The 26,973-nt window shown below is 41.2% G+C and overlaps 1 protein-coding gene across 4 annotated transcripts in view; it reads left to right on the top strand.

Moving 5' to 3' along the window:
- Window positions 1-26,973, top strand: part of LOC131061524 (sodium-dependent phosphate transport protein 1, chloroplastic) — a 313,012-nt gene that overhangs the window by 209,160 nt on the left and 76,879 nt on the right. For all 4 annotated transcript variants that reach the window (XM_057995252.2, XM_057995254.2, XM_057995251.2 and 1 more), the window contains exons 8-9: window positions 24,984-25,085; window positions 25,234-25,299. In XM_057995252.2, the coding sequence (XP_057851235.1) occupies window positions 24,984-25,085; window positions 25,234-25,299 (168 nt within the window). The remainder of the gene's footprint in view (window positions 1-24,983; window positions 25,086-25,233; window positions 25,300-26,973) is intronic.

The raw sequence follows: 26,973 nt of genomic DNA on the forward strand, positions 1-26,973 counted from the left end.
TCTATAGGGACCACGGTCTCCTTCCCGTACATAAGAAGAAGGAGGATAATAAAGATTTTGGAGGCTGCGGCCTTCCACACAGGGTTCCAATCGTTGCCGACACTCTTCGGATTATTTACGTCGCCAGGGTTTGGGGCGTCTCCCTTCCAATATTCTCTGTATTCCGACAGGTACACCTCTGTTGGTTGCTCTGGTTCCTCTACTTCAAGCCTGTAGCTTTGGAACATTTTGTAATCTTCCATTTGCCAGTGGAAGAGCCCGTTAAGTGAGCATACCTCATCTTTAGAACATCCCTCTAATTCGAGCACCCCTTCACTATTCGGCTCCATCGCGTTCTTGCCCTTGCTTTCATCGGGACCCCTTTCCCCTTTATTAGAGTCCTCTGAGTCCGAGTCTGAAGAGGCGAGCTCTTCGCCGACATCTTGGGTGTGTAGGTCAATGGTATATTTCCGCCCTCCCTTCTCCATCGAAAGTGTATTTTTCTTCCAGTTGTGGTTTACCCTCACGTTGATCAACCACGCTCTCCCCAGGATGGCGTCATAGCCTTTCTTCTTCGAGGGAATAACCACGAAATCTGACAAGAATGGTTGCGTACCAATTGTCACTTGCTGGGCCATCAACAGGCCGAGTGGCTTAATGCCGTGTTGGTCCGCTCCCACCAGGTTGAATGTGGGTGGCCATAGGGTGGGCTTCCCCAGCCGCTTCCATGTTTCTTCTGGTAGTACATTCACCCCAGATCCCCCGTCCACAATGGTGTCCTTCAGAATGGTCCCACGGATACCCATTTCTACCACAGCTGGGTGTCTACCACTGCTCAAGGCTAGTAACATCGGGTCATTCGAAGGGCTAACGGAAACCTCCACCTGTGGTGCACTCTTCGAAGCGGTGGCGGGAACCCCTACCTGTGGTGCACTCGACGATGCGGTGGCGGGAACCCGTACCTGTGCTGCACTCGACGATGCAGTGGCGGGAACCTGTACCTGTGGTGCACTCGACGCTGCGGTGCTTTGCACATTGGTGAGGATGGCAGTCCTCAATTGTGGCATAGAGTCTAGAAGGTCTTTTACCTTTATCGGCACCTCCATCTGCAAGATTTGCCCAATGATGTTATTTTTCGCTTCCGTACGGGATGATGTACTCGCCACCTCGTTGCCCCGTCATTCGGTCGTCATCTCACGTTCAATATTGGCCTTTGCCTCCCGTAATCTCTCCTTCTCCGTATGGGGATCGAGATAAGTGGCTTTTTTCGTCTGAGCGCGGGTGATCGCCAGTACTTCTTTCTCACCAGTCTTCTCAGCCTTCTCAATGTTGAGGAGATTAACCCCTGCCTGCGGGCAATTTGCGTCCTCATGGTCGCCTGGCCCACACCAACGACAGAGGTGCTGAGGGGTGGCTTCCTTCGTGCAATCACGGGCGAAGTGCCCCCATTGATTATAGGCCCTACATTGGATAATTGGCCGGCCCTTGGCGTCATACTGGATACGGCTTCCGTTATTGTTATTGTTGCTATTCCTTTCGCTGCCGCGTCTGTTGTCCCGGTATCCTCCAGATGATGCCGTTGTGTTAGTATGGTGGCCGGAACCCGCTGGTGCGGATGTTGTGGCCTGCTCCGTGAACAGCACCTGGTTCATTTGCGTACCTCGGGTTTTCATGTTGTATGGGCACTCCTTGGTGGAGTGTCCCATCACTTGGCAAATCTCGCAGAATGCCTTCTTTTGGCAAGTACCCTTTGTGTGCCCTTCCTCTTTGCACTCAGTGCACCATATGTCCCCTTCGTTCCGACCAGTGCTTCTCATTATTTTGAATTCCTTTCTCATTCGCTCCATGTCTTTCTGGAGCGCTTGCACCCGTTTGCCAGCCTCGTCGTCGCTGCTGCTTTCCTGTGAAGAGTCATTGTCCTCGGATGAGGATTTATTACTTTTCTTCTTCTTTGATGTTTTGTGTTCGCTCTCCAGGTCCATCGCCCTATTATAAGCGTCGTCATATGACGTCGGGGGTACAATTTTCATCTTCCTCCGTAGGGAGGATTTCAACCCTTCAACGAACCATCATTTCTTCAATCCATCTACGGGTTGGCTTTCCATTTTACCCAAGAGTTCTTTCAGCCTCCGACTGTATGCCCGTACTGTCTCCCTGGTACCTTGTTTGGTACTGTATATCTCCGTTACAATTTCATTGTCATCACGAAGCAACCGAAACTCCCCCGTGAATTCCTTCTGTAGATTGGCCCACGTGGCCACTTTTTGCTTGTCCACATCGGAGTACCAATCTATGGCAACTCCTCGTAACGTGGCTGGGAACTGTTGTACCCAGTCATCCTGGTTTGTTACTCCGTTGGCGGACCAAATGGTTTCACATGTACGGCAGTGCCGTAAGGGGTCTTCCTTGCCCTCCCCTGTGAACTTTGGCAATTTTTGTTTACTCGCCATCCCACCGCTGGGTCTTGCTCCTCTAATTCCTTGTGTGCTTGTACCTGGCGATCCTCCGCCTCCTGCAACTGAACCTCCACTCGTGGGTCCTCCGGAAAAAGTTGCTGACACCGAACCAAACAAATTGCCTCTCGTACGGTAACCTTGTGCTCCCTCGGCACCTTCGGTCGTACCGTCACCTTCCGTTGTCTCCCTCCGGTTGTCCTTTGAAATGGACAAATTCTTTAGCAAGTCTCTGGTAGCGTCGATCAGGTTTAGACTTCGCCTTGTTTGTTCCACCCACTCTTCGCGGCTTCTTACCCTACGGTGGTATTCTGGCGAACTGTAGAGTTCTCCTTCGGCACCCTCCGTGACTCCTTCTGGCAGCCCTACAACAGTGTAGACAGTGTAGTTCTCTCCGTCTATCTCTGCCTCCGCAACCTCCGTGACACCTCCTGGGTTCCCTTCGGGCAACCCCTCGGTCGGTCGTCCCTCGGCAAGCTGCTTTAGCGTACACCTTCGTTCTATCTGCTGTCTGAGATTCAACGCGGTTTGTGCCACTTCCCATTCGTCACTCTGTATCTTTTTATTTTTGTCCTTATTTAGTCTATTGGGCATATGTTACTTCCATACACAGCAACCACACGCCATGTACACAAAAAAACTTTTATTTTTTTATTTTTCCCTTTCAACCATAATTTATATCAACATTGTGCCGGGATTATTACAAGGTTCAATTTCCTCCTGGCCTGGCGCCATCTCGTTCCGTTACCTGTCGGCTGTTCTCTTCGTAGCTTTGCAGGATTTGTTGTCGTCGCTCTTCCTGGGCAATCTCCTCCAGGCGGGCTTGTTGTGCCAGCGATGCCTGTGCAAGCAACCGGGGGAGGTGGTTCATCAACCGGTTTACTGCTGGGCTAACCTCCAGCGCTGTCCACACGGCACTTGGTGGGATTTCTGCCTCCGCCGCTTCTCAATTGAAAATTCTCGCGTTGCTGTGTCTTCTCCTGTGTAAAGTTTTGTCCGCGCATCGTCGGCCTCCGGGTTTACTTCACCAACGGGTAGGCCCATTGTGTCTGTGCGCCATCCATGTCTTCCGTTCCCGAGTTCGTCTAGGCAGCGGCGCCAAATGTTTGCCCTCCCGGGTAAACGGTTAAATGCAGAAAGTAAATGCACAAAACATAATGGAAATATATTAAATAATCAGCCTCTGTATTAATTCCACAGTCCATGTACAATAAGTGCTTATAACATTACATCTGACACGACTAACATGATCATACTTCGAAGAAAAGGTACACAATATATAATACCCGAAGGGGTGCGACACAACCGTCGCGACTCCAACTACCTACCCGTCGGCCAACTAACTGACCGCCGTAACTCATTATTACCGACGACAACATAAACATATAACAACATAACATAATGATTATTCCCGGCAACAAGGTCAATGATCATTTTAAATTTGATGGAAATGACTAATCACTCGATTAGACAGATTTTCCTTAAATTGGTATTCCTTAGATACTAGAGGAATCGATACTTAAGTGTTTGTTGATGGCTCCTTTTGAGATGATAATTAATGTAATCAAATATTACTTAATTAATTGTTTGTCATAAGAATAAGATAATAATAATACTATTAATGTGTGACATGAATATGTAATATTTAGTATGTAATATTAATATGAATGTGTAACATAAACTGATTATTTAACACTTAAAGTGGTTCATTCATACCTTTAATTTGAATGAATAATAAATTATATATATATATGAACATGACACTCAGCCCAACAATGGGAGTGGAAGCTAGAGTTAAGCCATAGCTTTAAAACTCAGCCCAGCAATGAGAAATTTTGGCTGAAACCTCAGAGTCTCGGACTGGGCAGAATCTTGCGGAGGTCGACTTGGTTATCTCATTTATGTTCAAAGGTTTTATTGGATAACGTGTTGAGCTAGGCCGACACATTATCCTGGTGTGTATGTCCTTCGGTATATATGTAGAAGCATGTGATAGGTGTTAAAGAAAGGAAGTGTATGAGGTGTGTGTGTGAGTATTTGTTTTGCCCCGAAGGGTATGGTTTAGATCATCATAGAATGCGAGCAAAACAAAATAGTACACGTGCACGAAATGTAGAGAACTCAGAATTGTATATTCATTAATGCCAACATTACAATGTATCTTTAGAATGATATCAGTATAACTTAACAACATAATCCTCTCTAGAGATTGGGGTACACAGATATATATACATGGAGTGTCGACCGGCTGCCGGTGCCAACCGTTAGCAACCGTCGACCAATCGCCGACCCCTAAACATTTACTAACAAATCCTAATTTTCCCAACAACATTATCCCCCCCCCAAAAAAGAGAGTCGTCTTTGGACGACACACAACAAAATGGGGATACCACAATGACAACCACTACAAAAAAGAAATCAAGGAGCGGGGGGCTGAAAAAGCGTCCCTGAAGAAGAAGGTGCAGGAGGAGGGGTCGATGCAGATGCAGCCAACTGCTCTCTCAACTGGCAAACTTGCTGTGTCCTATACTGGAGGTCCTGCTTGAGTAACAGGTGTCACTCCCACGAAGTCTTCACCATGAACACCGCCTCCATGACTTCCTTATATTTCTTGTCCAACTCCTCCAAAACTGAAGTGAGGCGAGTCTCTACAGCCTACTACGTAGCTGCCTCCTATGCCAATTCCACCTTTGCCTCGACCAACTCCCCCTCCAATGTCGTCACTCGAGCCCTTTGCGGTAGGAGCTCCTCCTCAATTGTCTGCAGCCGAGTGGCTATCTCCTCCCGAGCTACCCGCTCTGCCTCCGCCCCAGATGCCAAACGTTGTGCATGTCGGAGCTCATAGTAGCCGTCTCAGAATACTTGCTCCACTTGCCGCAACAACAAGTATGTCCCACTCTCGCCAGCCGACTCCTTGCACCTCCACTCCTCCATCATGGCAGGCGCCTCCACTGCAGGATATATTGTAGTGTATCTTGATGATCTTACTGTTTTTTCTAAAGATCGTGAGAATCACCTTTTTCACTTACAAGATGTTCTTGAAAGATGTCGCAAACATGGCATCTCCCTTAATCCCAAGAAGTCAATATTTGGGGTAACTGAGGGAAAACTTCTTGGTCATATTGTTTCCAAGGAGGGGATAAAAATTGATCCTGAGAGGGTTAAATCTATTCAGAATCTCCCTTTGCCATCCAATAAGACTGTTGTTCATTCTTTCTTTGGTAAGGTAAATTTTCTGCGGAGATTCATTCCTGACTTTGCAGAAAAGACTCGTCATATTGTGGATATGATGAAAGGAAAGACTGCTTTCCATCGGAATTTAGAAGGCAAAGCTGCATTCAATGATATCAAAGATACAATTGCTCATGCACCCGTGTTGGTATGTCCCAACTACACCAAGGAATTCATCATGTATAGTTATGCTTCCGAGCATACTATGTTGGCTATTCTAATGCAGAAAAACTCAGAAGGGATTGAATCTCCTATTGCTTTCATGAGTTGTCCTTTAAAGTCTCATGAACTCAAGTATTCCTCTATTGAGAAGAATGCCTATGCGGTTGTTAAAGCAGTCAAGAACTTCTGTTTTTACATCCTAAATTCTCATACCGTTGTGTTAGTTCTTGATACATCAGTCAAGTCTATCTTAACACAACAAGAGTTTGGCACAAAAAGAGGGAATTGGATTGCTAAAATCCAAGAGTATGATTTGGAGATTAAGCCTACAAAGCTTGTTTGAGGAAGAGGACTCTGTTAGCTAATGGCGGAACGTATTCCAGAGGAGCGAGAATTGGATGATTCTGAAGATCTTCCCAAGGTGTTGTTTGTCAGTACTACTGATGAATGGTACTCTAATATAGCATTTTTCTTGACTTATGGTGAATGTCCACAACATTTGTCATTCAAGGAAAAAAGAAGTATCAAGTTGAAAGCTGTGAACTTTGTATTATGGGATGTTGGTTTGTACATAAGAGCAATTGATGGTACATTCCTCCGTTGTGTTGACAAAGCACAACAAATCAAATTGCTGGAATCTTTCCATGACAAGGCTTGTGGTGGACATTTTTCTGCACCAGTGACTGCTCACAAAATTTTGAGAGCTGAGTATTATTGGCCTACTCTCTTTCAAGATGCTTTTAGATGGGTGCGTAAATGTATACATTGTCAACAGTTTGTGGGAAAACAAAAGCTTGCAGCGTTACCATTGAAGCCGATTATTGTTGAAGAACCTTTCCGTCAATGGGGTATTGATTTCATTGGTGTGATCAATCCTTCTTCAAGTGCAGGTCATTCGTATGTCCTTACTGCTACAGATTATTTCACCAAGTGGGTGGAAGCAATACCAGTAAAGAACACTACTTCTGAGATAGTATGTAGATTCCTCAAGGAGAATATTATTTCTAGATTTGGTGTTCCATTCAAAATCGTGACTGATAATGCACCCACCTTTTCTTCCTCTGAAATTTCACAATTTTGCTTTGAATACAGTATTTTGTTAACTCATTCATCCGATTATCATCCCCAAGGTAATGGTCAGGTGGAATCAAGTAACAAAAATTTGATTACTATTATTCGCAAGCTTGTGGAAGAAAATCAAAGGTCTTGGCATAAAGCTCTTTTTGATGCTTTATGGGCGGACAAAATTACACCCAAAGGGCTATTGGTATGTCACCATTTCAGCTTCTTTATGGGATCAATGCAGAAATACCCATCACTTTGGAACTTCCCGCTCTTAAGTTGGCTAAAGAAATTGAAGATCAAACTTTTGAGAATGCTTTAGACCAAAGGATTATGTATCTTTCTCAGTTGGAAGAACGAAGAACACAAGTGGTGGATCGGATTGCTCAGCATCAGCAACAAGTCAAAGTTCTTTTTGATAAAAAAGCAAGGCAAAGAGGATTCCAAGTTGGTGATCGTGTTTTTCTTTGGGATAAGCGAAGGGAACCGAAAGGTTTACATGGTAAATTTGATTCTCTTTGGCGAGGACCCTTCACTATTCACCGTATTGCTTGAGAAGATAGTTTTATCTTGGTTTATCATGATGGTACACCATTTGCGCTGTCTTATAATGGTCAACATTTGAAGCATTACTTTGAATGAAGATTCGAGGTAACTTCTTGTAAATAATGTCTTTTTCTTGTTTGTTTTTTGTCGTTTGTTTGTTTGTTTTTGCGTTGTTTGACTCTATGACCCAATGGATAAGAGGAAGGCAATTAGAGTTCTGGATTCTTTTCTTTCACTATCTTGAAGGATAAATGAAAGAATTCCCCAGTCAGAGCTAGTTGTTATCCTCATTTTTTGTTTTCAAAAATGAAGGACCATTACATAAAATATTTGTGAAAAAATGAGAATTTTACTCTATGGCATGCTTCTCGGGGCATAATTTCGACTAATCCTTGGACTGGTTTAATCCTCAGTCTATCCTCGAACTACGTTTCGAATTTCGTTGCATTCTGGATTCGTTTGCTATGTCTTTCCTTCAATTTCAGGTTTTTTCTCCCAGACTGCAGGTGGAGAATTTTCCTTGAACTGCAAGTTTTAATGATTTCCATTGTTTTGGTCTTTGTAGGGAAATTTTTAGCTTATTACATGTGCACTTTATTGAAAAATAAAACTTGTAATTTGCTTTTTATTTCCCCTTTGTTGTTTTTGTTGTTTTTTTGTTTTTTCAGTTAAAATAGGGATTTTTTGGTTAAGTTACAAGTAAACTTGTTGTTCTTTTCTAAAACCCCTACTTTAATGGTTTTTACATGTAATAGGGATTTTAAACCCCTATTCCATGTGTGCCAGTGAATTATAACTTGTTGTAGGGATTTTATTTTCCCTTTGCAAGTGATTTTAAACTTGCACATCTCTCTCCAAAACCCGATTTTGCCTTGGAATGAATAAAGTGACAATTTTAAACTTGTTATTTGTTCTTAAAAACCCGATTTTGCCTATAAAGTCCATTTTTGACATTTTAAACTTGCTATTTAGTCAAAAAATCCCGATTTTTGCCTTATAGTTGAAAAATTGAATTTTTAAACTTGTTATTTGTTTCCAAAAACCCAATTTTCACAAGTGCATGCAAAATCGAACTTGCACTTCTTTTCCAAAAACCCGATTGCAAGGAAAAAACAGCTTTGAGGATTTCAAGCAAGATTTTGTCAAGGAATTTTTGGAGGAAGAAGACGTTTGTGATTCTTCCCTATTCTTGTGCATTTTCAAACAGTTCGTGGAAAGGAAAAGTCACGATTTCATGTTCAGGTGATTGATCTGAATAATCCAGAAGAAGGGCAACAATCTGATGATGCTCCCAAGTCTCTAGCATCCGACTCGCCTCATGAGATTATTCCTCCAGTTTCCATTGAGACACCCCTTTCTCCTCCTGACTTGCTTGTTGATGAATCTCCTCAGAATGCTATTCATATTTCGGCATATGAGCCACCTCCTGATCATCAACAAGAGAATGCGCAGGAAGTTCCTGAAGATACTCTTGCTTGTGTCCAACTGTCAGAAATTGACACTTTCACTTCTGATTTTGAAGAGTTTATGAGGCAATCTTCATGCCCATTGGTAATTGAACAAACCGTGGTCGCTGTCCAAACAAATATTCCTCCCAGGATGACCACGGTTATTCAAACAGAAACCGCTTCTCCTTTGCCTACAGCTGCTACAGAAGGAGAATTGATGGCTTTACCTCCATGGCTTAGTTTTTTTACTCCAAAGAGGAAGAAGCAAGAAATCTTACCTGATGCCTTTGATTATCAGCAACTAAAACAATCCAGATCCAAGGTTGCTACAAGGGCCAAGACTATCTAGAGTAACTGTTGACAACAACAAGATGAAGGTAGCTGAAATTGTTGAACCCATTGCGGATAAGCCACTTGAAGAAATGTTGGATGCTGATTACAAAGTTACAAGGATAGAATTGGGTAAGCAAACGCATGAGGTGATTAAACATGATGCTCAGTTTTTTGTAGCTTCATTGGTACAGCGGTGTGATGAACTTCTAGCAAAGAAAGACAAGCTAGAAGAGGAAAAATGACAACTTATGGCAGCTATTCATAAAATTACAAAACCTGCTGCTGAAGGGAGTAACCCCACAAGTTCTTCTAGTTCCCAAGGATCAATTCGTGGAGTTGAAAAGGCTGCTCAGAAGGTACAAGCATTGGATTCCTGGGTTGATCAACTTCATGATCTATGTGCACAGGCGATGAAAGACATTTTTCAGATGATGTCTAAGTTGGAAACTATTGAGGAGAAACTAGATCATACTTCCGATACTTTCAAAAAGAATCTGGAAAGTGTTGAAAATAGTTTGACAATCTGGCGTACCATGCCCCAACAACAGTTGAGTGTTCTACAGGAGCATGCCATCATCTCTTCCAGGGTCATGTACTTGGAATTTGAAGAACTTCTGGAAAACAAGGCCCTTGTTCTTAAATCCCTCATTGAGGAGATCGGTGATGCAACGAGATTCCGAGGTGAAGTTTTCCGAGATATTGTCTCATATTGTGAAAGGGCCCCTGCAACATATTACGTCAGGATGGAAAGCTGATTCTAGAAGAAGAAATTCTTGCTGATTTACAGATGAGGATTCATAATGAATGGAGGAGAGAACAATTCTCGGCCGCTTCAATTCAAATGTTGATGAAACACCAAGTCTTTTTGCATGAAATCCAGTCCATCCTGGATAAAAATAGCTCTGCGCTCCTCCGGTGTCATGATACTATCGTGAAGACCATGGTTGTTGCCAAGAACACCCATGAACCAGATCCTGAAGAACTACAAATGTTCATCCAGAAGTTTAAAGGATTCGTGTCTTCACGTGCTGCAACTTAAGTGTTTTTCAACACTTAGTTGTATTTTTCCATATTTGTAATCTTTAGTTGTAGTTTTTCTTTTGACAAGTTACATGTAAAAGTCTTTTTGTAAAACGCAAGTTAACTTATTACTTGCACTTTTGTAATTACATGTAAGGCAACTACAAGTTGTGTTCAATTAGGACTGTAGTTGGAATAAGTATTAGTTAGTTATTGAAGTCTTAGTTAGTTATTGAATAAGTTTTGGTGGTTGAGAGAATCTTTCAAGTTAGTTAGGATCCTCCCACCTTTTTCTCAAGGCTCCTCTTCTATAAATACTTGAGGGGTCTATTGTAATCTTTATCTTTTGGAAAGCAAGCAAAAACTCTGCCAAATTTACAGCAAAGAAGTCTTTGAGCTTTCATGTGTGAATTCAAGAATTGAAAGGAATAGAAGGAAATTGCCGAAGCTTTGAGTCTTTGTGCTACATACTTGAGTTTGTGTTCTATATATCTTTCTTGCAAGTGTTTCTTAAAGAGCTTAATCACATCTGATTTGCAGTCTTTGTGCTGCAAGTAGTTGAGGTTAATATAGATTAAAATAAATATTTTGTTGAGAGAAGTTGCAAGTCTTTGTGCTTTCACTTGTTCTTAGGAGTAGATTTTATGAGAAATAGCTGTAAGTCTTTGAGCTTATACTACTTCCCATGGTTTTAAGTAGAAAGGAATAAGATATCCCAGTTTTGAGTTGTTATAATTTGTTCTTTATAGCATTAGTATAGAAAAGGGTAGATAGGACTTCACATAATCAAGTCTTTGAGCTTGATATTGCTGTCCCGTCCCGAAGGAAGTGACGGAAGTCTTTGCGCTTTCAGGAAACTTCATTTCCTTTCTCTCATTTCATTTTGAAAGTGGTTACTGTTGTCTATATCAAATCGCTATCCTTTTCTGTGAAGAGAAAAGGATATTATCTTTCTTGAAAGAAGAAGAAAGATTGCTGTCCCATCCTATTTTATTTTCAAAGTTGTAGTTAGATAGGGGGAGCCTTCCCTTAATTAGGAGAGTTTTACCCACACGCTGTGGTTGAAACCACAATTTTGTATATTTCCCCAAATGTACAAAATTTTCAACCAACAATGCTATCTGTTGGTTGGGCTCAACAACCCTATAGTCCTCTCCAAGCACCTTATCTTGGAAGACATCCATAGCTGACTCTTGTTGCTGGTGAGAACTACCCTCCTCTAAATCCACTATTTGGTGACACCAATGGCTGTGGTGAAGGAGGTCGAGATCCAATCGGTGCCCCGAGAGTTGCCTAGTAGCAGTCCAACCATGCATCCCATGCATGGACCGTACTCTCCAACTCGGCCCCTTTCTCTGTAGCGGGCTCCTTCCTTGCAAGCACACTCTCCAACTCGGCCCCTTTCTCTGTAGCGGGTTCCTGACTTGCAAAACTCTATGTGCTGGTGGGGCGAACCTAAAGGGTGTCTGCATGGGTGGAGGTCGCAATTGCCCAAATCCTAGCATTGGTATGGCTTCAATGGTCATACCCGAAGTAGGGAGTGGAGTCATTTCACCATCCACCTGCAGGAAGGCTGGAGCAAAAATAAGCCGTCCGGTCTTCACCTTTCTCGAAGGTCTAACCCCCCTCGATGGTGCTACTCCAACCGTACTCGTACCACTGAAGGGTGTACCCATGACACCTTCTGCGCGTGTACTACCACCAACACTATCCAATGTATCCTCCACAGGACTCCTTCCCGCTTCTCCTCGACTAGCCAGACAGAAGGCATCATTGCCTCCACTGTTGCTGGAAGAGGTATCTGCCGACTCTTCCCCTGCGCTTCTCTCCTCCTCTTCTGCTGACTCTAGCTCACTCTCCGAATCCACCACCTGTTGCCACCTTCGCTTTCTGCTAGGTTGGACATCCCTGCTACTTGTGAAGGTATCTAGGTGAGTCCAATAAAAGATAGGTGGCCGTGAAGGGTCCACCTGGTTCTGCGGCTTCCACAGATGTCATTGTGAGGGTACCTATGTTCGGACGGCCTCCAAGAAAAGTCCAATGGCATGAAAGGGCATATAGAAGGCTTTATGTTTTAGCGTGATGAAGTCATGAATCCTATCCGACAGTATAGACGCCCAATCATACACTGTACCATTCCTTAATCCGTTCATCAAAGCTAACATGGGTACAACAGTGTCTGAGGCTCGACTGGCTCCCGTGAGTCTACTCTTAATCAAATCGAGCAGACATTGCCATTCGCCTGGCACAATGTAAGACTGTTTTAACCCTCGTCCCTTTGGTGCATTCACTCTTTCCCATTCTTCTACTGTCAAATCACCACGACACACTAGCTGTAGAAGTTTCTGCCTTCGTTCTACCGACATCTTTGTGGCGTTTTTGTCAACTTTCTTGCCCTCGCCAGAAATGCCGAATACTCTGGTAAATGCTTCCATTGTAAATGACACCGTTACTGTACTTTATTGGTAGGTAAATACAGATTCCCTAGCGTTTCTATTCTAAGTGGTAATCATCATCCTGAGACATGGCTTAAAATCCCAAATGGCGAATACAAGCATTTGGATTGCCCAATGCACCCATGCATGCCGAAGGGAATCCTTGATGGGGTGATTGTCTAGAGTCTCTAGCCACCATGCTCTACACACAGTGTCGCTTAACCCTTCAAAGGTGATGGTGTTTGTTGTAACCTTAGTCGGCATTGCCTTCCCTTTCCCTGTATCTGTCTTTCCGGCAACCCTTACTCCTGACGGCAACGTTCTTTTTCCTTTGTCCATGGCTGCACAGTTGGATTCTGCCATTTTTGCTTTCTTGGGCAGTTGTTTTTCCAGAGGCTCTAACTGCTGCAACTGTTTTCTCCAATCAAGTTTCGCTTTCCTTGGCTCCATAAATTAATCTTTCTTAATTGGTGGGGCACTTATACTTATTCACAAACCGTTATTTTTCTTTCTCCGTTATGGCTACTCTTTGTACGATTTTTTTTTCCTTCTTACGGTGCAACTTGTACAGATTTCCCCTCGCACTATGTACGTCTCTCTTTGGCGATTGGCTCCTCCACTCGACACTCCTGAGGTGTACGGATTTGCTGTACGGACTTTTCAGATATGCACGAATTAAACCTTGCAAGTATAGTACAGGTTTCGTCTTCCGTTGTACGGATTTGGTAATCCACTGCTTGATGCATAGATTCTGCATACCTTTTCCTCCTTATGCCATCGTACGGATTTGTTACTTCGCCTGCTACACCTATCAATGTATGGATTTGAATGGCGCCACGTACGGATTTCCCTGCGGAATTATGACAGTCTTGTCAACGGACATAGAATGTACTAATGTGAAACCACGGGTGGCGATTATCTCTCCTTAGCTTGACACCTTTGAGTCGTACGGAATTCTATTCCCTGTCGCCGAAAATCTCCTATTCTACCACCGTATGGATTTTGGCTTGCACCTGTTTTAATCATACGATTCTCCCACCGTGGCCACTGCTTCATATCGTACGTAATGGTTGCATCACACAATATATGTACAATTTTTTTCCTTTAGTCGTACCGATTAGATGGGTTACCTTCATCGTCGTATGACTTTTGGCACTTCCTTCATTCTTCTATCCGTATGATTCAATCAACACAATCGTACATTGAGTTCTCAATTTTTTTTTTTAAACTAAAAATAAAATAATTACCTTTTCAAATTGTCTGGCTAGGCCCCGCCTTCGGACGAACTGGGTCATTCCACTGCTGCCTACGGTGATACATTTTTAATTTCGACCCGTTCACTGTCTCCTTGATTGGCTGGTCGTCCAACGTCGACAACTTGATTGCTCCATTCTCCACTACTTCTCGGACTTTGTAGGGACCCAACTATCTCACTTTAAATTTTCGAGGTTTTATCTCATTTCGGCCATTGTACTTCAACACCCATTGGCCTGGACAGAATTCCATACGCTTATGAAACTTATCATGCCAAAACTTCCGACGTTGTTGGGCTACTTTAGTGGCCCATTGAGCCATCATTCTCCATTTGTCCAACTTACCCAGCGCGTATAGTCGTTCCCGTAGATTCTCCAGGTCTCCTAGTCAGTTCTCAATTGCTATCCGCGGGCTAGGTACCATGAACTCCGTCGGTACAATGGCCTCCTGTCCATACATCAACTAAATGGGTGTTTTTTCCTGTTGTCACTTTGTACGTGGTCCTGTACGCCCACAGTATGGATGGTAGCTTTTCTTCCCAGTCTTCTTGTTCGACCTCATGTGATTTATAGATTACTGATACCAATATTTTGTTAGTGGCCTCTACCTGGCCGTTGGCTCTGGGATAGTACGAGCTTGACAAGGAATGAAAAATCTTGAACTCTGTTGTGAGTAATTTAACTATGTTGTTCACAAAGTGCCCACCTCTATCACTTGTCAATTCAATAGGAATGCCATACCTCATAATGATTTGTTCATAAACGAACCTTGCAGTACTCAAAGCGGAGTTATTTGGCAATGCCCGTGCCTCTGCCCACTGTCAAATATTCAGTGGCCACCACAATGTACCAACACCTTCGTGCATGGCTAGCCTTCAATGGTCCGATGAAATCTAGACCCCATCGCTCGAACAGTTCTTCGGCATGGGAAGGATTTAGGGGTATAAAGTCCCTCTTCAATGGTTTTCCTGCCCTCTAGCAAGTATCACAACCCACCACCCATTCACGCACAACATTATACAGGGTAGGCCACGATAGTCCTGCAAGCAACACTTTCCACGCCGTGGTGTCTAGTCCCATGTGACCACTTGCGGGTTCTTCATGTGCTTCCCTTAGCACTCCTGGGATCTCCTCTTCCATAACACACCTTCTTAGTACCCGATCAGGGCCCATTTTGTAAAGTAACCCATTAATCAATTGAAATGTCCCGTTCTCAGAACCAACTTCCTTCTTTCTCCTGGTAGCATGTCTGCTGGAAACCAAGAGGTTTACAAGTACTCCCCGATGCTTTCATACCATGATGATAATGCAACTATTTTAAATAAATGGGCATTGGGAAAATCTTCATTCACTCCGTTGAGTGGCTCTCTGGATTTAATTCGTGACAGTTGATCGACAATGACATGGCTCTTGCCAGGATGTACAATAATTGTGAACGTGAACTCCTGAAGTAGGAGAAGCCATCGACTGATCCTTCCCTGAATAATAGGTTTGTTCACCAGGTACATCAATGCCTGGTGATCAACATAAAATGTAAACGAGGTCGCCAGAAGATAATGGCGAAATTTTTGCACAGCATAAACTATCCCAAGGGCTTCCCTCTCGATAGTACTATAATTCTTCTCTGCCTTCGACAGTAACCGGCTGGCAAAATAAATGGGGTGATCGAGCCCATGTCCTCCCTCCTATGCTAATGTGGCACCAATTGCATAGTTAGAGGCATCCACATGGACGTGGAATTCGCTATCCCAATTCGGGTAGGCAAGAATGGGAGCAGCCACCAGCCTCATCTTTAGTTCCTCGAACGCTTCTGCTTGCGCCGTCTCCCACACGTACGACTCTCCCTTTCGAGTGATTTTGTCTAGAGGGTACGGAATCTGCGCGAAGTTTTTAATAAACTTCCGGTAGTACCCTATGTGGTCGAGAAAGGGCTTGATTCCTGACACATCTGTTGGAGACTCCATCTCCACTATTACCCTTACCTTATCCGGGTCTGTCTTCAAACCAACCTTACAGACAATGTGGCCGAGCAATTTTCCTTGAGGCACCATAAACCTGCATTTCTTCGGGTTCAAGGCTAGTCGGGGCCTCCGACATCGTTCCATACATTCCCTTAATGCCACCAAGTGAGTGTCTTGTCTACTATAAATGGACCAATCATCCAAGAAGGCCTTGAAATTCCCTACAAACATTTTGTCGAAAATATGGAGAACTATTCTCTGGAATGTAGTAGGAGCATTGCACAATTCGAACGACATTTAGTTGTATGCATATGCACCATCTTCTACCACGAATGTGGTCTTCAGTTTGTCCTCCTCAGCTATGGAGATTTGGTTGTATCCTGAAAAGTTGTCGAGGAATGAGTACATCTCATGTCCGGTTACCTCCTCGAGGATATTGTCTATAAAGGGTATTGGGAATGGGTCCTTGGTGGTGACCGCATTGAGACACCGAAAATCCACACAAATGCGGATTTGGTTGGCCTCCTTCAGTGATATCATGATCAGTGAGACCCACTCACTTGTCTCGACCCGTAATATGATGCTTGCCTCCAGCATCCGCTCAATCTCCTCATTCACTTGGGCAGCATAATTTTTATTCATGCAGCATGATCTCTTCCATATCGGTTGAGCTTCTGGTACCAATGGGATCCGGTGGACACATAGCTCCGAAGGAACTCCCTTCAGGTCTTTATAGGTCCATGCGAACACGTCCTTATACTCCATGAAAATCTTGAAGGCTGCTGCCTTCAACACTGGGTCCCAGTCATCCCCAAGTAGAATATTCTTGGGGCTTGTTTCATCCCCCAAATTCGTCTCCTTTAGGTTGGGGTCCTCATACCTTATGGGTTTGTCTTTACCGAATTGGTGCACCGGGGTGTCATTAACTTGAGTGACCCCTTCCTTATATTATCTATACTCAGGTGGGAACATGTCCTTCTCCTCTAGTACTTCTTCTATCTACAACATGTGACATGCAGGATGGAAGACTTCATAATCCTACATCTGCCAGTGGAAAAGTCCATTCAACGAGCCCACCTCATCTTCAGAAGAACCCTCCAGCTCTAAAACACCTTCATCATCGGGCTTCATCTTCTGTTTGGCCTCATCGATCCCAGAAGGTTCTCCTTCCGATTCGGATTTTGAGGAGGATGGCAACTCCTCACTCACCATCTACGTCCTCAGGTCGATCACAAATTTCCGACCCCCACTTTCCATGGATAGCGTATTATGCTTACAATTGTGGTTTACCTTGACAGCAATGAGCTATCCTCTCCCAAGGATTGCATCACAACCTTTCTTTTTAAGAGGGATAACTACAAAGTCCAAAATGAAGGGCTGAGTGCCAATGGTTACCCATTGTGCCATGAGAGTCCCGATTGGTTTAATGTCGTGTTGATTGGCCTCTACCAGGTTGAATGTTGACGGCCACAATGTCAGCTTCCCCAATTTCTTCCATCTCTCCTCAAGGAGCACGTTCACCCCGAATCCTCCATCGACAATGGTGTCAGTGAGGATCGTACCTAGTATTCTCATTTCTACTACAGTCGGATATCTTCTACTATTCACAGCTAGTAGCATTGGGTCCATCGAAGGGCTGACCGAAATCTCTGTATGGAATGTCGTCATACAGATAGGCACATCTATGGCGTTGGTAATGGCCTCCTTTAGTTGTGGCATAGTGTTGAGAATGTCTTTGATTTTTATGGACACCTCTGTCTGCAACACTTGTCTGAGGATATTTTGTTCGAATTCGGCAGAAGTGCAGGTGGCCTCATTTGTTGTTTCCCTTTGCTCCTTCTTCATCTCCCTTTCAACATCGGCCTTAGCTGCCCGTACCCTCTCCTTTTTTCGTACGAGGGTTTGGGTATGTAGCCTTTTTTGATTGTGCCCTCGTGATTCACCATTTTTTGATCCTACGTTTGAACTCAGATGACTATTTTTTGCAATGCAGTTCAATACCTTGGCCTCAGCTCATTTTGGCAGTATTCAGTATTTGGAAGCAAAAGTATTTTTTAATGCTTTATTATTCACCATGGCCTAGGCATAATTTGTGTTGTGACTTCAAGGGGTCACCATGGTGTCTTTAATTAAATTATAACTTAAGGCAAGTGGACAATTTTCTAAGTAAGATTGCCTAAGTCATATTATTATTTATAAGTCATTGCTGAGCGCTCACTTTACACATTATTGGCATTTTTAATGAGGTGACTCAGCTATGATCTTGGACGACTTAGAGAAGGGAAATATTATTTTAATCCTAAGTCTATTTGGCGAAATATTCCACCTTTTTGACACGCCAAAGTGCAATTTCATCAATATTATTTTATATGCATTATATTTATAAAAATGGCAATTTATGGTGAAAGTGAGATGGGCAGCTTGTGCAAGGAAATGAAAATGAAATGCAATGCCAAATGTGGATGAAATGGAATGGCATTTGGTTTGGGCGCATTTGGAGAGCATTTGAATTTGAATTTGGTTGGCAAAAAGTTATAAATATAGGCCTTGGGCTCTCATTTTGGTATCCATGTAAATTCGTATAACGAAGTGCTGCCGGAATGGTGCCAGATTTGTGCTTCGAATTTGCGAGCTTCTTAGCCTATGTCAGTTTCGTGTTTGAGATATAGCACATAGATGTGGAGAGACTATTTCTCACTTAGAGGAATAGATAGAGCATATTGAGAATGGTTTGCATCAGTTGGTTTTCTGTTTTGTGTGAATTTTTGTGTGTTTCCTTCTTGTTGGATGGCATCATGGCTGAAGCATATTTTGACTCCTAAGTCTCTATGGGGGCTCCTTCTGTTTCTGGGTATTGGCTCTAAATGTTTCTCTGCTTTGGTTGATGAAATTTGTAAGTTTTCAGCCCCTAGTTTTGAGTCTTTAATTTTATAATGCAAATCATACCTTTCAGCTTAGACGTACTTCTTTGGGGTGTGCATTGGAAGTGTGTTGTTGGTTTAATTAGGTCATGTTGATGCTGTCTTCCAGTTTGTATTTGGTCGCTTAATGTATATTGTAAGTTTGGGTGTGTTGTTGGGTGATTTGAGTGAGTTTTGACAGCATAGAAACGGGACTCGCCTGGACTCGCCTCGTCGAGTCTCTGGGACTCGGACTCGGACTCGTCCGAGTCGGCGAGCGAGCCCCAAACTCGGCTACTGGCTGGGTTAGTAAAATGACAAAAGAAATTACATTTTAAAAAGTTTTTTTAAATGAATGGTATCATCTTTGTTCACTACAACCTTCTCCTGAGAATGAGAAAAATTAGGGTTACAACATGTCAGCCAATAGAAAAATAACACCCGACACCTTTATTAAATAATAAGTTTTTTTGGCCTCGCAGAGCGCTGCCCCTCGACCCCGCCCTGTATTGCGACAGGGAGCGCGCAAGGGGCACTGCCCCCAAACCCCCATCGAAAAATATGGGGGGAAAGTGCATCGATAGAAGTAGGGAAAATTTAAGCTCCGAGTTTGACATTGATTGGATCGACCAGGTAGATATAGAGGCTGAGACTGTAGCCATGGCAGAGGAGGAGCGAAGAGCACGAGCACAGTTAGGAGATTCAGAGGCAGATAGTGACACGGATGTTCTTGATGTTGGTGAGCATGGCATGGTGTCACGGGGAGCGGCTATGGCTGTCGAATCATCCAGGACCTACCTTAGATGCCTTCACAGGGGGCCGGGGCCGGAGGGTGCAGGCTCCTCTAAGCCATAGGCTTGTAGTTGTATTTACCTTTGGTATTTGTATGAAACATTTGATGATGATCATATGATGACATGGATTTTTTATTCCATGAGTTTTGTAATATTGTATACATTTGACAATATTTATATATCTATGTTTGTTATTTCCTTCAGCTACAATTTGCGTTTATGCTTATGTGATTGATGTATACTTGTGTATGTAATCAAATGAGACGAGTTTGATGATGTTATTGTGTCTTTAAGGTGTATTCAATAAAGGGTGCCTGAAACAAGTTTTAAATCTTTAAAAATCTCTAAATTTCTTGAGTTTTTCACTTTCCCGAGTCCAGCCGAGTCTGGAGCCGAGTCTGACGCCGAGTCCCGAGTTTGAGTCCGAGTCAGCCTTGTTGAGTCCGAGCCGAGTCCGAGTCCCATTTCTTTGGTTTTGAGTGAGTTAGGAGCATTTTGGTGTGGATTGGTATTGCTGGTTATGCATTTCCAACCTACCGTCTTATATATCAGATTTTCGAAAGTTGGATTTTGGGTGTGTTTTTGAGAGTGAGTTGATTGGGTTGTTAGAGGATGTTTAGGGGTCTTGTTGCAGCTGTCAATCCTTAATCAGCACTTGGTTGTCAAATTCTATATTCATTGTAATGTTGGTTAGTAGTACTAACAACAACATTTTGGCTTTCTATTGTCCCACTGCATAAGTGGAAGAGGCTGGCTTAGCCGCCTACCTTAGATTAGCAATATTTCTTAAATTTTGAAATCTCTGTAATGAATTGTAAAGCTGGTTAATAGTACTAACAGCTATCCTCTCAGATTTCTTATTTGTCCCCACTGCGTAAGTGGAAGAGGCTGACTTAGCTGCCTATCTTGAAATTGTAATATTGTCCTCCCGCTGCATAAGCGGTTGAGTTGATTGTAATGTTGTCCTCCCGCTGAATAAGCGATCGAGTTGATATTAATTTCCATTTCTAGTCCTCCCGTTGCATAAGTGGTCGAGTGATTGTTGTTCTTTGAGTTGTAATCTTATAATTGGTTGGTTGCACCGCCATACTGTTGTAGAAGTTTTTACACCCGCTGGATAAGCGGAAGGGGTTGGCTTGCCGCCCAGTATTGTATTTGATATTTCATTTCCAGCAATTATTTGAGCTAACGATCCCCTTGACACCGTATGTTCTCACCCTCGAATACTAGGCTCTCGGTGATCAGAAAGTGAAAGGGTAACTTTCAGCATTTCCTTTCTGTGCAAGTTTGATTATTCTAACCTTAACGGGTGAATCTTGTTGTGTTAAAAATCAAAAAAAATAAGGGGGATATTTCATATACCTCTTCAAGGCATTTGTTACGTAGTGTAATATCTGGGCAAATGATCTTTTCAAGGTGATATTTGAGCCGATTTATGCCACTGGTCATAGTCTTAGTGCAATGGATACAAATAACCTCTCCTTGCCCTTCACCTGTTGTCCCATGTCTCCAACAAGGGTCCCTCTTTCTCCCACCAACTCTACTTGCAAAAGCCATTTTCTTTTAGAAATATAGGAAGGGAACCTAGCAAAAGAGAGAGTCAACATAAAAAATTAATATGTAATGCACATATTCTTTTTTTTTGCCTCTTCAATGCATGCAGAAAATACAGGAAACACAAACTTATTTTAATATATAATCTGTCAATTCTCTTAAATAATAGCCAAATTAAATTGGATTACTTCATTGTTTAATTGTTTGATTAATTTCAGGTTTTAGAGATGTCAATAGTCAAAATATATTGGACTTTCTGTTCATGTTTTGATTTTAAGACAGTATTTAGTTTCCATGATATGTGAAGAGGGCCCTTAATACAAAAGCTATTAAGAATTGATCAAATATTGGCTACACAATTTTGATCTATGGTTCAACAAAGCAATTACAATTTAGAATCACACTTAGACATTTATAGTTATACAGTAGAGGCATTTTTCTCCAACAAAGTGATTTTTTGCATACAATATGGGAGACAGTAGTGATACACCATTTTTTGAGAAAAAAGGAGACGGGTACTTGGAGACGCCAAACATGCATACATACATACATATATATATATGTATATATATATATATATGTATGTATATATATATATATGTATATATATACTTATACTTATGTATGTATGTATGTATGTATATGGATACGTATACATATATGTATATATAATATATATAAAATTAAAAGACTCAACTGCTAAGAAATCAAGTTAGCATTCTTAAAGGTTTTCATCTCCAAGTGCCAAAACTATTGTAGGAAGTGGGAACTAGGAAGCATTCCTTTCCTAGGAAAGAAATAGCGTCTTTCAGTTGTTAATTTTTGAACTTTTCCTCGAACATTGTTTATATTGCATGTTTCTTTTGATCCTTAATCACAGGTATTTACACCTTAATTAATGGCAATTAACTAGATTGTGCATTCCCTAATTGATGGTGTTAACTGAAATCTACTAAGAAAATTGACATATATCGAAAGACTCGATTGCTACATTCTACAGCTCATGGGAAGATACAGATGAACCATTCACGTGCTCATAAGTTGATTATCATTAAATCTGGATACAAACAGCATTGACTGTAGAAATTCAAACTTCATACTAACCACAAAATGCCCAAAACATGAATTCAGCAGGTCCAATTCTTCACAGTGGAAGAGCAGCCAGAAGTCGTGGTTTTACTAGTATCATGCCCTGCAATCGCATGTCGGAAGGATATGTTCCATCACTAAAGAAGTCTCTCGTCGCATCAAAAAGAAAATAAGAAAAGTTAGGTTTTTCAAACTTTGCTTTATGTTTTCTGTTGGCCGAGCTGTTTGTCATTTTTCTACGATTTTTCATGATTTTTTATCAAAACATTGCTGCGATATTTTAGCAAAACTCGTTGGCAAGTTTTTCTACAAGTGACTTGCGACCAAGTCTGGCTTGCAAGTCTTGCAATTTTCAGGCGAAAAACAACTTTGGTTGACTAATTGACCAAATTCACACGCTTGCTATTTTGGCAAACTTTAGAGTAGCTAAGGTGGCTGATTTATTCTTCAGAAAAGTGTTCAGGCTACATGGCATGCCAAAAAAAAAATGTTAGTTAGGGACAGTAGGTTCCTAAGTCTATTTTGGCTAGACCTCTTCAATTTGAGTGGGATTAACTCTCTCCTAGTACCAATTTTCATCCAAAAACTGATGGGAAAATTGAGATTGTAAACAAGTGGGTGAAGGTTTATTTAAGAAACTGGGTGAAGGTTTATTTAAGAAACTATGTTTCAAGAGAACAAAAAGGTTGGGTAAAGTGGCATCATTTAGGAGAGTATTGTTACAATTTACAACTCTATCTATCACATTGCATTAAAAAATGTCCCCATTTATGGCACTTTATCTCTCCATTTTTGCTTTGCTCTTCTTTCAGCATTATTTTGGTGAAGTTCAGGCATACTTGAAGGGCTTCTTTGCCTATTATCATTTGGGGTGTGTTGGTGAATTTTGTAGGTGTTGTCCTTGCTTCCCAAACCTGTTGCAGCATATTTATAGTGTACTATCAAACTTGCACCAGCATGATATTCATTGTTCATCAAGGTTTATTGTTGTTGTTTCAAGTTGGGTGGGTTTGTTCATAACTTTGAGTTATATTTGGGTTGGTACGGAAGTTCTGTTTTCTCAGCACTTATTAGTAGCAGCTAATCCTCTTATTTTGGCGTTTATGATGGATACAAACTAACCCTGTAATGCTTCAGATGGTCATATCATCAAAAGTTATTGTTTCAATACATTTTATGTTGTAAACACTGGATGGTAGTACCACCAGTGGGTTTAAACTTTGCTATTGCTGATGTACTTACCCCACTGAGTAAACGGTTATGTTGTAATAAGTTTTCTCGTTGAATAAGTGGAAGTGCCCTCAAAGCTTTCCCATCGAAGAAGTAGAAGTACCCTCTAAGCTTTCCCATTGAAGAAGTAGAAGTACCCTCTAAGCTTTCCCATTGAATAAGATGAAGTGCCCTTGCAATTCCTACTGAATAAGTGGATGTTTCTTTCAATATTGCATATGCTCTCCACTAAATAAGTGGTATTGGCTTTCTTTCCAACTAGTTCTTTACTATTAGCTGCTACAAATTAATTTGACATGTAGATCCTTTCACCATATACTCTCACCTTGCCCATCTGAAGAATCGGGTGATTAGAAAGTGGAACAAATATTGCATTGTAATTCACTTTCAGTTGATGCAATATTCAAAACAAAATCTAAGGTGGTTATTACATCATTCATTAGTGCAAGTATATTTGACACCATTTTGGAAGTTAGAAAAAAAAATCTTTACATATTTGTAATTCTAATTTCTGGAAAAGCTGTAACTAAAATTCTCAATCATATATTCATCATAAAATCATACCATCATTCATATATTACTCAAGATATGTTGTCAAACAGTTGGCAATATTTCTACAGAACTGAAAAACACTTAAAATGAACAATATACGATGCAAAGTGTTTGATGAAATGTCTGCAAGCCAAAATAAAAAATGTTACAAATTTATAATAGTATTTTGTAGAGAGACTTTACATAATTCTTGGGTGGAATTATTCAAATGAATAGGAGCATTTTCATCTTCAAATCCATTCTTTGCCCAAGGGTTTCTTCCTTCAGTGGAAAAGATGAATAATGTTCTATCTCAAGATAAAGGAATTTGAAACTATGAATTGGTAACCCTCTACATTCCTCAACTCCTTACATAGGTTTTTCAAGGAAAAGTTATTATTATTTCTTTTTCTCTCCTTTACTTTCAGACATTTATTTTTAAATTTGGACCCCATTTCTAACATTGCTTTTGGTCCCTTTTTTTAAACAAGATTTTTCTAATAATAAAACATAAGTTTGGAAGGCAAGTGCAGGCATTCCTGGTCACCTTTTATCTGAATAGTTTAGAGTGCTCAGTAAATGTAATGTAAATTTTGGGACATCAGTTGTATCCTTTTCTGAATAGTTTAGAGTGCTTTGATATTCTTGTTAGTTAGATCTTGCTAAAATAGTAGAAGTGTTTTTTAGTGCTTCAACATATGTCATCAATCCTTGTATATTAAAGTCTAAAATGCATAGCAAAATTCTGTTCATTTTTGGGTTTCAAAAAAACCGAGGATTCATCTGGAGAGTGGTACTAGTGCATAAAAGATATGTCTTTACCATCCTGATCTGTTATTTCTGTTGTTACTAAATAATATTTTGTCCAATTTTCTCCCTTTTAATAGCCACTAAATTTGCATGGTAGCCTTCGAATTCAGTGCTTGGTGTTATCCTATTTCAGTCATAGAGATCCATAAGCCTTGTTTGAATTCTTACTGGCATATTGTGCAAATGGTGCAGGTTATGCAGTCAATTGGCTTCCTCGGTCCAGCATTTTTCTTGACTCAACTGAGCCATGTCAACTCTCCAGCAATGGCAGTTTTATGCATGACATGCAGCCAAGTATGTGATCAATCTAGGACGATACCCTGATTCTAATATTTGAATATGTCAATAGAAAGATACAATGTCTGTGCACCTTTATAGAAATCTAACTTGAGTGCTTTTTGTGTATAATTCATGATGGTCATGGACTTGGTCTTTGCTACAGGGATGTGATGCCTTTTCTCAGTCTGGGCTTTATTCTAATCATCAGGATATTGGCCCACGCTATGCTGTGAGTATGCATTGCTGATTCTGATACCTAGGCACATAAAACAATCATTCGGTAGTCTTTTCTGTGTAAGGATATGGAACCTGAATAAACAAACAGATAAAATATTTCTTTAGTGACAGATGTTTTGAAATTTCACTTCTCTACAAATCTAAAATGTTTTGCAAGCTACAGTTTACACACATTGCATTTGCACGAAATTTGAATAATGTCTGTATTCAATGAATTTTGTAGGCATCTTTGTAATAAAATTAATACATGCTCGCTTGTGGACATGCATGTGCCTAAAAGAGGAAGAGGGTTAGGCAGACGATGACAATTTAAGACTTTAATGCCATTTAAAAAGCTATTTCACTCCAAATAAGGCTTCTACTCATTTTTCCCTTGAAAAGAACAGGTTGACAGATTTTTTTAATTTGAACTAAGGATTCTATTTGTGAAGTGGTCATCACTATGTATCAGGCAAAGAATAATTTTCAATATTAATTAGAATGTTGTCTATCTTGAATTCACAAGTAGAGATTCAAGAACATCATCACTTAAGTGGATGATTTACTTGCAGCAATTTATTTAGAAATCATTTACGTTGTTGGCATTTAGATTTTCCTTTTCAAGATAACTGTATTAGGATTTTAACTCACACCTTCAGGGTGACACAAAATGGAATGATGTCTATGGTAAAATTGTTCGTCAATTATGAGGGGCAGCTCCCTTTTTAAAAAATGAAGGAAATGGTAAGTTTCCTTATGCTTTCAATCTGCAAAACCTAGAACTTCTGAAATCTTAAGTGTGCATACTAACAAACATAAATGATAAACATATCTTTTTGTTCTCAAGGACATTTCAAAAGGAGCTAAAAGGATTATTATTTAAAAAGTGATTTTTAAATATAACTTCTAGAAAGCTCCATAAGGAGTTATAAAAGGAGGTTTGAGGAGAACCATTTTGTTCATTCTTGGTTGTTCATTTCGGTGAAACTCTCTTTGGGAGTCTAAGCTATTGTTCAGCTATTTAGCCTAGTATGAAAATCCTAAGGTGAATATTGGTTTCATGAATGAAAACCAACCTATCCAATCCTTGGTAAATTGATCTAGAGTTCACAGTTGTGTAGATTGATGCACATTGAAAGAGATTGTGCGGAAAAAGATAATATTATTTTCTTCCAGTTTGGTTTTGCTCCTTGGATTGTTGATTGAAAGATTATTTGAAGATTTGCAAGCAAATATTTTTGAGTTTCGTGAGGCTTTTAAACTTTACCACTACTAGGCACTTCCAACATATATTTTCATTGGAGTTTTGTGTGGATAAAGGCTTGGAAGCCTTCATTGAAGTAAGCTGCAACGTTTCCAAATGTAGCCTCAGCCCCTATTCTTACTGCCATAGCTCCTTGGAATTGCCTCCATTGTTGTGAGTCACAACTTTAGATAAGGGGTTATCTTGACATGTAAGGCGAGTTCTTGGAATTTAGTGTGGATTGTGGGCTTTTGGAGGAGGGCACAATCCTATTTGGAGCATTTTCTATCATATTGAAGCTGGCCACGCAGCTACAAAACATCCCTGGGCACATTTGTAGAGTCCATTGTTGATTGAAGGGATTTTTTTGGTGTTGTATTGAGGATTTCTATTGCTATTCACATTCCCATATCATCTTGGCACTTATTGCAAATATTTTCAGTC

This window comes from Cryptomeria japonica, chromosome 8 (genome assembly GCF_030272615.1).
Source record: "Cryptomeria japonica chromosome 8, Sugi_1.0, whole genome shotgun sequence".
NCBI lineage: Eukaryota > Viridiplantae > Streptophyta > Pinopsida > Cupressales > Cupressaceae > Cryptomeria > Cryptomeria japonica.